Here is a 14,339-nt window from a genome sequence, read left to right as displayed (position 1 = left end):
TAACGAACTCTACTCTATTTTCGCACGCAGTCTTACAGTAGGGCAAGCAACCTTTTCCCTCAAGGCCCCTGGGCCGTGATCCCAGCTACGCATGTGCATCGAGAGTCTGGATCACCTACCCAAACGAGCCGCCAGAGGCGAAGGGAAACCTGGGAAGCAAGGTTCCTGATTTGCGGTCCATCTAGATTAGATTCTGCAATGTTGCCCCCCATCCCCATCTCGCTGCTCGCTTCCCTCTTCCAGCTGGACGCCGAAGAGGTCCTGATCCTTCCCCTGCAGAGTCTACATCCTTCATGCCCACGCGAGTTGGACGCAGAGGCCAAGACGTACAGTTGTGATCCTGTGGTCGGTTACGCTGGTTAGGAAGGGATCGACTGTATCCATGTTTCACTACATGCCTGATGCCATCTGGGTCCTCCTTTTTGGTTCCCTGCTCCTGGTTGTCCTGCAATGAGAGCCGGGACGACGGAACTGCGGTGGCTTTCTTCCGCTCGACTCTTCTCTCGAGCTCTTTTAACTCGTCATGTTCATTCTATGTTGAGCAAAGATTTTCAAGTCAGTTTCATGTGTCTTGCATCTTCTCTGTGCCAAATCTTCTGGATAATTCGCGCGTCTGTTGCGTGGTAGCCACGGTGGCACACCATCAGCCATCCTTCCAGAAGGCCGCTGTCAAACACTCGGGGAGGGAGCGCCATGTGAGTTATTACCAACAGGAACTGGCACTAACAACCAACAGAGACCGAGCACCCGGTGCCTGGTCTGCGGCTGACCATCAAGTATGTGTGTGTCAACGGCGGAGCCCCTAGAGAAATACGATCCTTGTTGGATGGACTGGGGTGGTATGAGATCAGGCGGTATCGGAGTTTACTCCGCCCAAGTGCCATCGGGTATCTACTATGTATGAAGCGAGGCCGGGGTATGCGGAATCGCATATATGCCGCACCAAGAATATCCCCGAGCGCCGTGAGCAGTTTGCTATCCCCTTGTCAGGCGTGGCGCCTCCTTGTCATACTTGGGGATCTGCTAGGACATATCCAGCATCTCATATTGCAGCGGTCCGCATTGCTGTCCCCTATTGGAAGATTCTCTGAGCAACTCATGTCGGTTTTTTCGGTTGCTGAGCAGATTTCCCACCCAGGCGGAGTCTTGATCCAGCTGACATGATGTTGCACTAAAAAGTGACGGCTCCAGGGTCCCTGATGGAGTTACACTACTACTGCCGGTCAACCTCTTCCGCCAGGTCTTTGACCACGGAGTGGTCTTTGCTATGCTAGTGATTGTTGGCTAAACACAGCTGCGGAGTCACATCCAGACAAACCCTTCATCAGGCTTTCTTATATGTAATTTTGAATAAGCCCCAGGTTCCCTCCTCGGAACGATTTATCCTTGGTTCGTCCCGTTTCCCGGGGGTAATTGGATCGTCAAGCGGGAGAACTAGAGCTCGGGATCTGCTGGGGGCCTAAACTCTACTCCGACGGCATTCCGGGGTAGTGGTATCATGGCAGTATCTCGACTTCCTAGACGCATACACCAACCAGTCCACCACTCCACGCAACATTGATCGACACTCTTTTTGCACTCATCCGTTTACCAGACCTACTTTCAGCTGTTCAGTCAACGGAAGACATTCCGCTTACAGCCAAGGACGCAACTAGACTTGAAACGACACCGTCCCCCCTCTCGAAGGCTATATGCATGAGCATGGGGTCGGTAATTAATCGATTTCACTCCGATCACTTGCGAGCAAGGATCGAAGGCTCTTCCTACACACATCTTGGCAAGCCAAGACCAACGAACCCTTTTGCTAGGGCTTACCTCGCTGGATCGAGGGGGCATTTCCGCCCTGCCCCCGGTTTTCATGTTGGTTCCTAGGTGCCTGATGATCTGATGGCAAGGACTGGCTGTGATGCCTTGCTGGTTGACAGTAGCTCCCTTCTAATATTCCGCGGACCACATGGCTAAACAGACACGGATGGGACCCGTCAAGTAAACTCGTCGATCACTGCCTAGTTTAGAGCCATCTCCCCCGGCTATCTAGGAGGGTGAACTACTCGGCTACAGACACTCATGGACCAAGATTGACTGACAAAGCATGGATCCCGTCAACTTACAATGGCATGAACGGAGAACCAACAGGTCAAGGTCCCGCCAGAGGGAGGCGAGGTAGTAGTCCACCGTTCCTTGATGGTTCGATTCTTCCTGCGGCTTTCCAGCCGGCCTCGTTGGGTCGTTGCAACACGGGAGGGATATCCGGATACTCGGGCCCTCGAGGCGTAGGATACTACCACATAAAACTGCGGCTGTCTGCAGTCGAAAGTCTGTCGTCTCCTTCACTCCATCGTACTCGTTGATCGACAACCCTCTTACCATGGCTGCTTTCACTCGTACCTTGGCTCTGGCCGCCTCCTTTGGCAGCCTTGTAAGTGCTCAGACACTCAAGGTTGATGGCGAGGTTGTTTGTAAGTCACGACTACCCCCACGCCCCTTTGTTTGCGCCACTACTCTTGTTTGAAGTTTTCTTTGCTAACGGAGTATCTGTCACAGCCGCAAATGATGTAACAGTTGCTCCCGCTGCCGAGGCAGTTGGTGGTGAACTGCAGTTGACCGACGCAGTGCTGGCCAACCTCACTGAGCTGGAACTGGACCATATCGAGCTGTTCCAGTTTGCTGACGAGAGTGAGGCTCTCGACAGGCGGGCCCTCTCGGCTCTGGCCAAGTGCAAGTCCATGCCCGGTGACCTCCTGTGGCCTGGAAAGCTCGTGTGGAAGGTCTTTGACCTGCTGACTGGCGGCGCTCTCATCAAGACGGTTCCCTTTGGTGCTGTCTGTTTCCCTGGCGAGCATTACGATGCCAACGAGTGCTCGCGCATCGTGGACAACTGGACCAACTCGGATACTCAGTAAGTTTAACTGCCATTCTTTATTGAGGAGTGTCTTACCATGATACCCAGCGATGAGGATCCTACCGCCAACATGTACCCCCTCTACGAGGGCAACGCCTGTCTCCCCCAGGATGCTGGAAAGGAGGGGGCCAAGTGCCAACTTGGTGGCCTTCCTGTCTACTCTGTCAAGGCCACCAGCGTCTCCCAGATCCAGCTCGCCGTCAACTTTGCCCGCAGCCTGAACCTCCGCCTGGTCATCCGCAACACTGGCCACGACTTCCTCGGCAAGTCAACCGGTGCTGGATCCCTTAACATCTGGACTCACCACCTCAAGAATATTGAGCTTCTCAAGGACTATAAGTCCGCCGGCTCCTACTCTGGCCCTGCCCTCAAGGTCGGCGCCGGTGTCCAGGTGTTTGAACTGTACGAGGCAGCCAACAAGTATGGGTACACTGCTGTCGGTGGCGAGTGCAGGGTGAGTACACCACTCCTTTCTTTGCTGAACGTGTGGCTGATGAGACACGGCAGACTGTCGGTGTTGCTGGCGGCTTCACTGCCATGGGTGGTCACTCTCCCATGTCCCCTATCGCCGGTCTGGGATCCGACCAGGTCCTCAGCGTTGATATTGTCACCCCTGACGGTCGCTTCATCACCGCGAACGAGAAGCAGAACGCCGAGATCTTCTGGGCCGTCCGTGGCGGTGGTGGTGGTAAGTAGACCCCTTCCATAAACAAAACATTAATAAGTGCTAACATTTCTAGCCACATTTGGCGTCGTCACTTCTCTGACTGTCCGCGTCTGGCCCAAGATGACCTTCTCCGGTGTCACTTGGAGCCTCTCCAGCGAAGAGGCTGGCATTAGCAAGGATCTCTTCTGGGAGGCCATGCGCATCTACTGGGCCAAGTTCCCCGAGTACAACGACAACCACACCTACGGCTACTCAACCCTCTTCTCTGCTGGCCCCGGAAAGTACCTGTGGAGTATGAGGCCCTGGCTCGTCCCCGGCATGGAGCTGCCCGAATTCAAGGCCATGGTGAGCCCCCTTTTCAAGGAGTGGAAGGAGATTGGCTTCGAGATTGAGCCCGAGTGGTTTACCCACGACAACTTTTACGACACATGGAAGAACCACTTCCCTACTGAGTCTGTCGGTGCTTCCACCGTCCGAACTGCCTCTCGTCTCATCCCCCGCAAGAACTTTGAGGATGTCGAGCTTCTAAACAAGACCATGGACACGGTCCAGTCCATTGTCGAGGACGGTTCCGTGCTCATCCAGTACAACATCAACGGCGCAGCTCCCAAGAACGTCGCCTCGAGCGCCCTCAACCCTGCATGGCGAGACGCGTCCATGTTCGCCATTGTCGGCGCCGGCTGGTCGCCTGATAGCAGCCCGGCCGAAATCCTCGCCACCAACAAGAAGATCACCAACGACTGGATGGAGCGCCTCCGCGAGGTGACTCCTGGATCCGGCGGCTACGGTAACGAGGGCGACGTGATGGAGCCTGACTTTGGCCAAGCTTTCTACGGTAGCGAAAACTACAAGAGGCTGTACGCTCTCAAGAAGAAACTGGACCCTTGGGGTGTCTTTTACGCTCCCACTGCTGTTGGTAGCGAAGACTGGGAGATTGTCAAGGCCCCTGGTCTTCTGGATGGTCTGCTGTACGGTGATCTCCTCGAGACGCTGAGCAGCTGGTTGACTCTCCAGACTGGCCGTCTCTGCCGCAAGTAGAGCTCTTACTGGATGATTGCATTCTTCAGATGTAAATATACCATGCCATAGATACTGTACATATTATATACTTGTCGTACATCATGACGTGACCATATTTTGCTTTTCTCGTGGTTGAAGAACACGTACCCTTCAGTTGGCTCTCTTCAACACACACTTCCAGCAGTATCCATGACATTAATGCCATGCCCAGCTTGGATGTCTCTGGCGTGTGTGTCTAGCTAGTTTAAGCGTCACTCCGTTCAAAGGGCGCTTCTTTAGAGGCACTCTGATCAGACCAACCCGTCCAACCCGCTCCCCGTCTCAGCCATTCCTATAGTGAGACCGCAAGACACATTCTCTATCATCGGACCGATGCATTTCAGGCCGGCACAATGAACTTTGGGGCATAAAAGGCGGTCACTGGCACACGTCAATGATAGAAGCACTTGTCAAGATTGGTCCATATCCGTCTCTCAGCTTCAGGCTCCTTCCAATAATGATCATGCATTCTGTGTTGGCTACATTGGCCTCAGCCATCGCGACAACTCAAGTCCTTGCTGCGTCGAATGATGCGGCTACTCCCGAGGACGTTTTGAACTCTATGAAGGACCTCGACAAGCTGTCCGCTGATACGCGCTCGCACGCCAAGAAATTGGTACCGATTTCAACAGAAAGCACTTTATTCTTAGGGCAGGTGCCTCATCTGAGGTTGATGCCAACGCCCAAGCTAATATTCTACCCAGGACACATACCTTAGCTGTCGGGCTACGATCGAGGGGGTTGGGAAGATAAATGATGAATTGAAGCCAAACTCAAGACGCCATTCGACGATAAAGGCCAAAAGGAGATTTGCTCAGCGGTTCACCGTGTACTTGAAGGGAGGCATCACATCCTGCGAGTATAGCCATTGGACTTGCGTTATACGGCAGTTTGAGCACCTCCAATTCCTCCTCGTTGTCACCCTGATCAATGAGCCAAGGAGCATAGAGAGCGGAGGGTTCGATGGCTACTTTGAAGACTACTTCACACGACTTAAACCGGCCTTGACCGGGTTCATCCGACGACTGGCAGACTATGCCCCCAGCTGTCGAGATAAAATAGTTAAGAACAATGGCCAGCTGAAGCGGGCATTCGATGATGCTATCAAAAAGATCAAGCATCGCTGGGGCGGTCGTAGAGCCATACCAGTCGACATTCCTGTCCCCTTGGACTGAGGTCATAGATGGGCTGCACCTGTCCGTCGCCACCCGATATTGGCCAACGTCACCGTGTTGGTCGCACTTAGATCCTGGGTACTCTACGCGTCCTCGGACATTGCATCGTACGTGGCTTGGGCGCAGGGTTGACACAGATCACGCCCTCAGGAGACTCGTGCCCTACCTTCACACGAGGAATTCCATACCTCGTAAATTAAAACACTCCATTGTGCACAAATGGGCTGACTTAGACGCCCGCCTTAGATATTCGACGCAAGACATGGAATAAGACTCTTTACGCGATAAAGAGCTGGTTCCTTGTGCTCGACGTGCCTGAAGTTGTGATCTCATCCATCTACCCTACAGTACATGGACGGAGGTTTAGCGCCGGGCTCGGCCGCACCCCTTCCGTCCGTCCCAGGGACTTGAACGCACGGACCAACGAGATCTGGGGTACGTGCGGCCGTAAGCGAGCTCACAAAAACAAAAACGCAGTCTCGAATCGAGAAAGAGGACATCCTGAACCTGATACAGAGCCTGGAGTCTGGAAGAGAGTACGAGAGCAACGCAAAACTTTCCCTCGCCATTGTCTACAATTTATACAATAGACCCACCATCTTACATATTGCATCTCGATCTCAAAAAAAGGCGATAGCTTAGATTCAATACGCAGCTCCATGGGCCACAAAGGTGGATTATGCCAAGCCCATTTGGGCCATTCGATTTTGTGACCCCAGCTGTGGGATGTACGTACTGTGGGTGAGCAGATCCTGAGGGGAGACCACTCACCCTCTGCAGCACAGATACAGTGCGGGTCATCCAAGTCAGCATTATCAATCGATTATACAGCTAAAGAGCTCTCAAATAAAAGAATAGTAACTACAATAATCACAAAAGCTTAGTTTTCTAGTATTTCCCATCACTCTAGAGATAGGGCTTACCATGATTGTGCGAAGGAAAATGCACTCGCTACTGGGTCTCGATTGCGTGCTGAAACACCATATTCTCACCTCAGTCGTCCCGTCATTCAAAATGCAAGGGAAATGCCCCCTACGCGTCCATGTCTCAAGCACCCAACCGCATATTTCGCACAGGAGAGGAGGCTTGTTCAAGTTATCCAACAATGAGCACGATTAGGGCTCCCTTTAACTGCACATGTCTCAACGCGACCCCTCGATGGATTCCAGACGCCCACAGTAATGCATTGACATTCGCACAGTCCACATACCTCACCCAAGCCACAATGCTCCCCTTCTGCCATCCATCAGTCGCCCCTGCCCGCTCCACGCTCACTCAACGTGCCTGACCCCCCGAGCAAGTGGTGTCAGCAAATCAATCGCCGCAGGGCAAGGAAGGAGCGTTACGAACCTCCCTGCCCAACCTCCCATCCAGTTCCTCCACCATCCCCGATCCCTTCAACTACGCCATTTCATTTCTTCTCCTTCAACCACGGTTCTCTATTTCCATCTATATCGACATCGATATTTATCTTGACCTTCGAGACGAGCGAGCCTCCGAGTCGACTTCGGTTCACCGCCCCTCTTTTACCGCCGATTCCGATCCCGACTCCGCAACGGTTTTCCCTCTTGGCTCCAACAGTGTGGTGTGACTTCATTCTGCATCTGTATTGCAACTGAGCAATCTCGAGATCTCGGCCCGTCGTCTTGTTGCATCGCACCTGGCATGGCCATTGCCGCTTCACGACGGCCACCGCCCTAAATCCGCCAAACGCGACCGTGGGTTCCATGTGAACTCCAACACCGCCGACCCCGATGAAAATGCTGCGACGACCTCCCGGCGAGGGACGTCGGCCCTCCCAGCAACAGAAACTCCTTATCGCCTTTGCCATCATCCTTCTTCCCTGGATCCAGCTTGTCGATGCCCAGCAGCAGCACCGGCCAGCCGCCGATCCAGCCCTACAACCGCTGCAGCGCCCTGGTGGCAGCAGCCAACAACTAGCCGACGATGCCGCAGTTCATCAGTGGGCTGCCACGCCCATCGACGCCGCCGAGGCCGCGTACGAGACGGCCGAAAACATCAAGCGAGCATCGACCCTAAAGGATCGCTCGCCTCAGCAGAACCCCTCGAAGCGCAAAAACCGAAAGAATGAATACCAAAACATTATTATCCCTGACGATGCGAGCGCCCTCGCAACTTTGGCTCCGGCTGAGGCCGTAAGAGCACCAAACCCTTCACGACATCTTCGGCCCCGAAGCGTTCCTGCTTCTGGGCTGGCGTCGCCGCAGTCTGCGCGGAGTCTGAAGGACTGGGAAGCGGAGGACTTTGTTCTTCTGGCGACCGTCGATGGAGATTTGTATGCCAGCGACAGACGAACCGGAAAGGAACGCTGGCACCTCGAAGTTGACCAGCCCATGGTCGAGACAACGCATCACCGCGCCGATCAATCCATCCTCGACGAAAGCTTCCACCCCGTTGACCATTATGTCTGGGCCGTCGAACCAAACCGTGATGGTGGGATTTACATGTGGATTCCCGACTCCAATGCAGGCCTTGTCCGGACAGGTTTCACCATGAAGAAGCTCGTTGAAGAGCTAGCCCCGTACGCCGACGAGAACCCTCCCGTGGTCTACACTGGCGACAAGAAAACTACCATGATCACCCTCGATGCAGCCAGTGGAAGGGTACTGAAGTGGTTTGGTTCCACAGGCTCTCATGTCAACGAGGCTGAGAGCTGCCTGCGGCCCAATACTCTGTACGGCGTCGACGACGAAGAGTGCAGCTCCACCGGTACCATCACGCTGGGCAGGACCGAATACACTGTCGGCATCCAGCGACGAGATGGCCGTCCAATTGCCACTCTCAAATATTCCGAATGGAGCCCAAACAACTATGACAACGACCTTTACCAGCAGCATCAGTCCTCTCTTGACAGCAAGTACATCACCAGCCAGCACGACGGCAAGGTCTACGCCTTCAATTATGCGCGATCCGGAAAGCCCGAGCCTGTGTTCAGCGAAACCTTTGCTGCACCTGTTGCTCGCGTGTTCGATGTCTGTCGGCCTTGGGATGCCAACATCGAGAGCAATCCGGACTTGATTGTTCTTCCCCAGCCGCCCATGCCCGCGCAGGATGAAATCAATGCCCGAATTCGGAGCAACAGCATCTTCCTAAACCAGACTCGCTCGGGAAGCTGGTACGCAATGTCTGGCCGATCGTACCCTCTCATTGTCAATGCCCCCATTGCTCAAATTTCTAGCCCTGACTGGTTGGACATTGCCCCTGCTTGGGACACAATCAATCAAACTCGACTATCCAAGGCTTTGGTGGGCACGCACTTCCTCAACAGCAACAAAGGCAGCAAGCAACACCTTCGCAGCCTTCCTGCTGGATCACCCGCGGCATACGAGGAGCCTGACACATACGATGAGACTGACAACGATCCCCGAGTTCCCCAAGCAGATGTAACACCAGACGAGCCTACCATTTTCAAGAAGGTTAAGTCTATTCCCCAAAAGGCCGTCGACAGCGTCATCGAGTTTGTCAGCAACCCCATCTTGATACCCATCTTCTTGTTTACTCTGTTCTACAAGCAAAGTAGCCTTCGCCGGGCCTATCGCCAGATTAGGCTCAAGGGTTTACACAATCTACAGTTCGGAAAAGACGCAATTTCGGATGATGGTGACGAAACTCAAGGTAGTGAGAGCGAATCTGAGGGTGTTGTCAATCGGAGGGGGCTTGTTGTTAGGGAGAAGGTGCTCGAACAGCTCAAGAAGCCAGAGGACGAGGGCAAGACGCAGGTGAAAGAGAAGGCGAATGTCACCCCCACACCAAACTCGGAGCATCGAAAGGTTCCGGATCTGGACAAAGATCTCCTATCAACACCTGTCGCCGACGTGGACTCAACAGACGGGGAGGCGACGCCCAGGCCTCACAAGCACAAGGCTGAACCCAAAGTTGAGTCTCCCACCAAGGGATCCGCCAAGTTGGATGGCCCCCGAGACGAAGCTCAGGCCTCGGCCGCCAACAAAACTCACAACGAACAACCCGACGGCAATCAGAATCGACCAGCCCCCGAGAAAAAGAAGAAGGCCCATAGGGGGCGGCGCGGAGGGGTCAAGCACCGCAAGGGTGGTCGTGCTGCTGAGGCATCACAGTCCCGTGACGACGACCCTGGCCCAGGGACTGTGGAGGATGCCGTCAAGAATGCCAAGAAACTGGGTGATCGTCCCAGTCTTGAGCCTGATGTCATGACTGTCGCCAACGACATGCAGTCCGTCACAGGCTCCATCATTCGTCTGGGTAGCATCGAGGTCGACATGGATGAGCAGCTGGGCACGGGTAGTAATGGAACCTTGGTCTTTGCTGGCAAGTATGACGGTCGAGAGGTGGCTGTCAAACGCATGTTGATCCAGTTCTTCGACATTGCCTCTCAAGAGACCAAACTGCTTAGGGAGAGTGACGACCATCCAAATGGTAGGTTGCATACGTCGTCTTTCAGAGCGACTGCTAACAAAGCCAGTCATCCGATACTACGCTCAACAGTCACGGGACGGATTCCTCTATATCGCACTGGAACGCTGTGCTGCCTCGCTGGCCGACGTCGTGGAGAAGCCCAACTACTTCCGAGACCTTGCCATCGCTGGAGGACGCGACCTTCCCAACATCCTCTATCAGATCACCAATGGTATCAGCCATCTGCATGAACTTCGAATCGTCCACCGTGACCTCAAGCCACAGAACATCCTGGTCAACATGGCGAAGGATGGCAAGCCAAGGATGCTGGTGTCTGACTTTGGACTTTGCAAGAAGCTTGAAGGAGGCCAGTCATCTTTTGGTGCGACCACTGGCCGGGCAGCTGGAACCTCTGGCTGGCGTGCCCCTGAACTCCTGCTCGATGATGATGCCCGAGGCAACGTCATGAACGATCTGAGTACACAGAGTGGTTCGGGCTCGGTTCTAGTGGGAGACGGCATGATGCCCAACAACCGACGGGCCACGCGGGCTATTGACATTTTCTCGCTTGGCCTGGTCTTTTTCTACGTCTTGACAAACGGTTCGCATCCTTTTGACTGTGGCGACCGATACATGCGGGAAGTCAATATCCGCAAGGGCAACTACAATCTCAATCCCCTTGACTCCCTGGGCGACTTCGCTTTTGAGGCTAAAGATCTCATCGAGTCAATGCTTCAAGCTGACCCAAAGATGCGCCCAACCGCCAAGGACATCATGGCTCACCCTTTCTTCTGGTCCCCCAAGAAGAGGCTTGCTTTCCTGTGCGATGTTTCGGATCATTTCGAGAAGGAACCGAGAGATCCACCATCATCCGCCCTCATGGAGCTTGAACGTCACGCATCCAGTGTGACCAAGAATGACTTTTTGCGGCTTCTGCCACGAGAGTTTGTCGACTCCCTTGGCAAGCAGCGCAAGTACACGGGCTCACGGCTTCTGGACTTGCTCCGCGCCCTCCGAAATAAGAGGAATCACTACGAAGACATGCCCGACACTCTCAAGCGTAGCGTGGGACCGCTCCCCGATGGGTATCTGTCGTTCTGGACGACCCGATTCCCCATGCTGCTGCTTGTCTGCTGGAACGTAGTATACAACGTGCAGTGGGATGACTCGGACCGGTTCCGCGAATACTACGAGCCGGCGGCTCTATGAAGAAAGACTGGGCGTTGAATAGTGGGCTATGGGCCTTGGAACATTGGGTAAAGATGGTGGTACCTTGATGGAAATGGGTTGGCTGGGATTTGGATATCGTACTTGGTTTGGACGTGTTGTTTCAACCTAGTGTAGGCGGCTTCCAGGCAGCTTAGTGAAAAAGTAATGCTTCTCATATGTTTAATGAGCTATGGCACTATGTCTTCAACCACCGACGAGTCTGGCACGGGTGATGTCACATCTTGATTAACCCATATCTTCATGCAAATGACATCAATTACAAACTGTAGATAGATCCATATGCATCCTGGCTGGCACTCTGGGATATCTTGATCGCTAATTCTCCTCATCGCTACATGACCTGGTATCCCCAACACGACTCCAACAGCAGCAGCATCACACATCAATTTTCATCATCATCTTAACCCCATTGCACCAAAACCTGCTTCTTACCCTTCTTGCCGCCCTTCTTACCCTTGCCTCCGGTTTCCTCGGCTCCGGCAGCAGGCTCCTCGGCGGCGGGCGTGCTTGGTCCACTGCCCCATTGGAAGCCCGTCTCACGGTGTCCGTAGTCACGTCGGACGGCACGCCCGTTGCCGTAGCCAAAGATCGTGGTTGTGGGCTTTGGTGCGGCAGGCAGAGCGGGGAAGGCGTCCTCGCCTGTTGGACGGGGTGCCGGACGGGCACGGTTGAGGGTCGTTGACTGAGAGGACGAAGGAGCGGAAGAGGCTGTCCAGTTGGGGCGGGAGGATGAAGAGGAGGAGCCGGCAGCCGAAGGGAGAGATGGAAATGCGGACGAGGAAGAAGTTGGAGGGGTCGCCGCAGGACGACCGGCCCACGATGAGGGTCCTGCCGAAACAGGCGCAGGACCCCCCAGTCTTGTGCTGTTCTTGAGCTTGAGCACGCGGTTCGAGTGCTTCTGAGAAGGCGCTGCGTTGGGCAAAGCCGGGTTCGCGGTGGCAGCGTTGGCCCAACCGCTGGAACTCGACGTCGCGCCGTGCATGCCGCTCAGGCCGGGCAAGCTTGGGTAGTCCTCATTGATGGCGCGCCAGTCCTGCCAAGCCTTGCGCAGGGCGTCGGCCTTGGCCTTGTCCTCGTACAGATCTGCGACTTCTCGTACCAGTGTTCCGAGAGCGTTGGACGATGTGTCGGCAAAGAGTGTGAAAAAGGCATCGATGAGTTGCGGCGCCGTGAGGCCGCCCTGGCGGTAGGACGAGATTTGGTTACGGAATGTGGCCATACGCTGGTTGTCGTTGCCAAGGAGGTTGGATGCTCGCTCCACCACGGCGCCGTGGCGAACAAGTCGGGCACGTTCTTCAGGTGCGAGATTGGCCGTGTCGACGACGGTGGCTGACTCGATCGGGTTGGCGAGATTCGTCTGGCTTCCTCGAGGGGTAGTCGATGAGCTGCCGCCACGAGGCTGTGATGAGGCAGCAGCTGGTGTGGGCGAAGGGGCAGAGAGCGATCCCCCAAAGGTCCGGTTCGACACAGACTGGGCCGAATGGATGGCCATCTGTCGCTGGAAGGCAATCTCGTCGCGTCGCAAAGGCTGGGCAGAGCTCACAGGGACTGTTTCCGCATTAGGGTCACGGCCCCTATTACCTCTTCGCCCACCACGACGTCCCTCTCCATCACGGCCACTTGGACCTCCTCGCTCTTGTTGATAGGGCGTTCGAAGGTCGAATCCCGACATATTGACTACGCGTGCATCCCTTCCTGCCGTCTTGCCACCATGCTCGCTCAGCTGGTGAGCCTGCAAGTCCATTTCTGACTCAAACACGACAAACTTCTTTTCCAAGCATTCCCGGTCTTTGCACAGGAAATGATCCTTCTTGAAGTGTTCCTCGAGCGAGTTGTAATCAAGGTAATAGTGTGGATGTCGCGAGTCCCGTCTGTCGCAGATGAAGCATCGTTCGTGCTTCATCCTACAGTGCTCGTACAGTTTATCGTCGTCGTAGAATCGTTCTCCGCAGAAGCCGCAGAGAGGATGGCCCTTGAAACCGGTCTGGTCCGCGGCGCCGGGCTTGTCGTCGCCATGACGCATGTGCTTCTCCAGCTCACGGTCCCCAAACAGCTCGTGCTCGTGCGTGAACACCCTCTTGTTACGAGTGCAGAGATCGCACATGCGCTTGCGGTGGGCGGACTTGACATGGCGGTGCAGATCGGGCCAGCCTAGGCCAGCAAAGTCGCAGGACGGGTCAGGGCAGTTGTATCGTAGAAGGAGGACTGTGTCGCCGACGATATCCTCGTTTGTGTACTTGATTCCGATATTGCTGTCGGTTGTGGTGATGTCCTTTTCCGAATAGTCCTCGAAGCGCTTCTCAGCATCGTCCGTGAAGATGACAAAGGGAGCCGGAGTCTAGTAGGTTGTCAGTGATTCAGCGCTCGACAGGAGGCCAGGGAGGGAAACATACACGGCAGTGTGCGCAGTCCTTCGTCTTATAAAGGGCTCTCATACGCAGACCACAGATGTGACATGTCGTGTGGTTGCAGGGCGCAATCGAGTGGTGAGCGACTGGGTTCGCGCAGATAAAACAGACTTCACCTTCGTCATCGTCGTCGGCAGCTTCCGCCGTCTTGCCCGCGCTCATAGCATGGGCTCTGGATGCTGCGGCAGCGACATCTTGGGCTGCTGGGTTCGCGGGCACTGAGGGGACGTTGGCGTTGTTTCCGCCTCGTCCACGTCGTTGGCCTCCTCGCCGACCCTGGTTGCCTTTGCCCCGTCCTTGTCCTCGATTGCGAGAGGCGTTGCCTTGGTTGTGTGGCTCAGAGGCAGCTGCTCCAGAGTCTCCGGCTTGTGGAGCCATAACGGTCGGTTCCCAGTGCCTGGTGGTAGGTTGATCTGTCGCCGTGGTTGAAGTGGGAGGATAGATCCGTGGAACTCTGGTTTATGTCGCTCGTCTAGGTGCTGCTACCCAGACAGGGAAGTTGT

General features: G+C 54.9%; 4 protein-coding genes across 4 annotated transcripts; 3 read left to right on the top strand and 1 right to left on the bottom strand.

The window, feature by feature from the left end:
* Positions 1-2,368: 2,368 nt before the first annotated feature.
* Positions 2,369-4,607, top strand: NCS57_00192700 (FAD-binding PCMH-type domain-containing protein; the record flags this gene model as incomplete). The annotated part of the gene is made up of 5 exons (XM_053051974.1): positions 2,369-2,459; positions 2,545-2,899; positions 2,951-3,356; positions 3,410-3,590; positions 3,643-4,607. 5 exons carry the CDS (start codon positions 2,369-2,371, stop codon positions 4,605-4,607), a joined length of 1,998 nt encoding a protein of 665 aa, XP_052917220.1.
* A 484-nt stretch (positions 4,608-5,091) lies between these two features.
* On the top strand, positions 5,092-5,803 carry NCS57_00192600 (uncharacterized protein; the record flags this gene model as incomplete). The annotated part of the gene is made up of 2 exons (XM_053051973.1): positions 5,092-5,244; positions 5,333-5,803. The coding sequence occupies 2 exons, from the start codon at positions 5,092-5,094 to the stop codon at positions 5,801-5,803; spliced, it is 624 nt and encodes a 207-aa protein (XP_052917219.1).
* Positions 5,804-7,557: 1,754 nt separating this feature from the next.
* NCS57_00192500 (Non-specific serine/threonine protein kinase) lies at positions 7,558-11,407 on the top strand (the record flags this gene model as incomplete). The annotated part of the gene is made up of 2 exons (XM_053051972.1): positions 7,558-10,219; positions 10,266-11,407. 2 exons carry the CDS (start codon positions 7,558-7,560, stop codon positions 11,405-11,407), a joined length of 3,804 nt encoding a protein of 1,267 aa, XP_052917218.1.
* Positions 11,408-11,828: 421 nt separating this feature from the next.
* Positions 11,829-14,214, bottom strand: NCS57_00192400 (RING-type E3 ubiquitin transferase; the record flags this gene model as incomplete). The annotated part of the gene is made up of 2 exons (XM_053051971.1): positions 11,829-13,766; positions 13,822-14,214. The coding sequence occupies 2 exons, from the start codon at positions 14,212-14,214 to the stop codon at positions 11,829-11,831; spliced, it is 2,331 nt and encodes a 776-aa protein (XP_052917217.1).
* Between the last annotated feature and the right edge of the window lie 125 nt (positions 14,215-14,339).

Source organism: Fusarium keratoplasticum, chromosome 2, assembly GCF_025433545.1.
Source record: "Fusarium keratoplasticum isolate Fu6.1 chromosome 2, whole genome shotgun sequence".
NCBI classification, from domain to species: Eukaryota; Fungi; Ascomycota; class Sordariomycetes; order Hypocreales; family Nectriaceae; genus Fusarium; species Fusarium keratoplasticum.
Note: the sequence above shows the minus strand (reverse complement) of the source record. Positions and strands in the feature narration are given on the sequence as shown.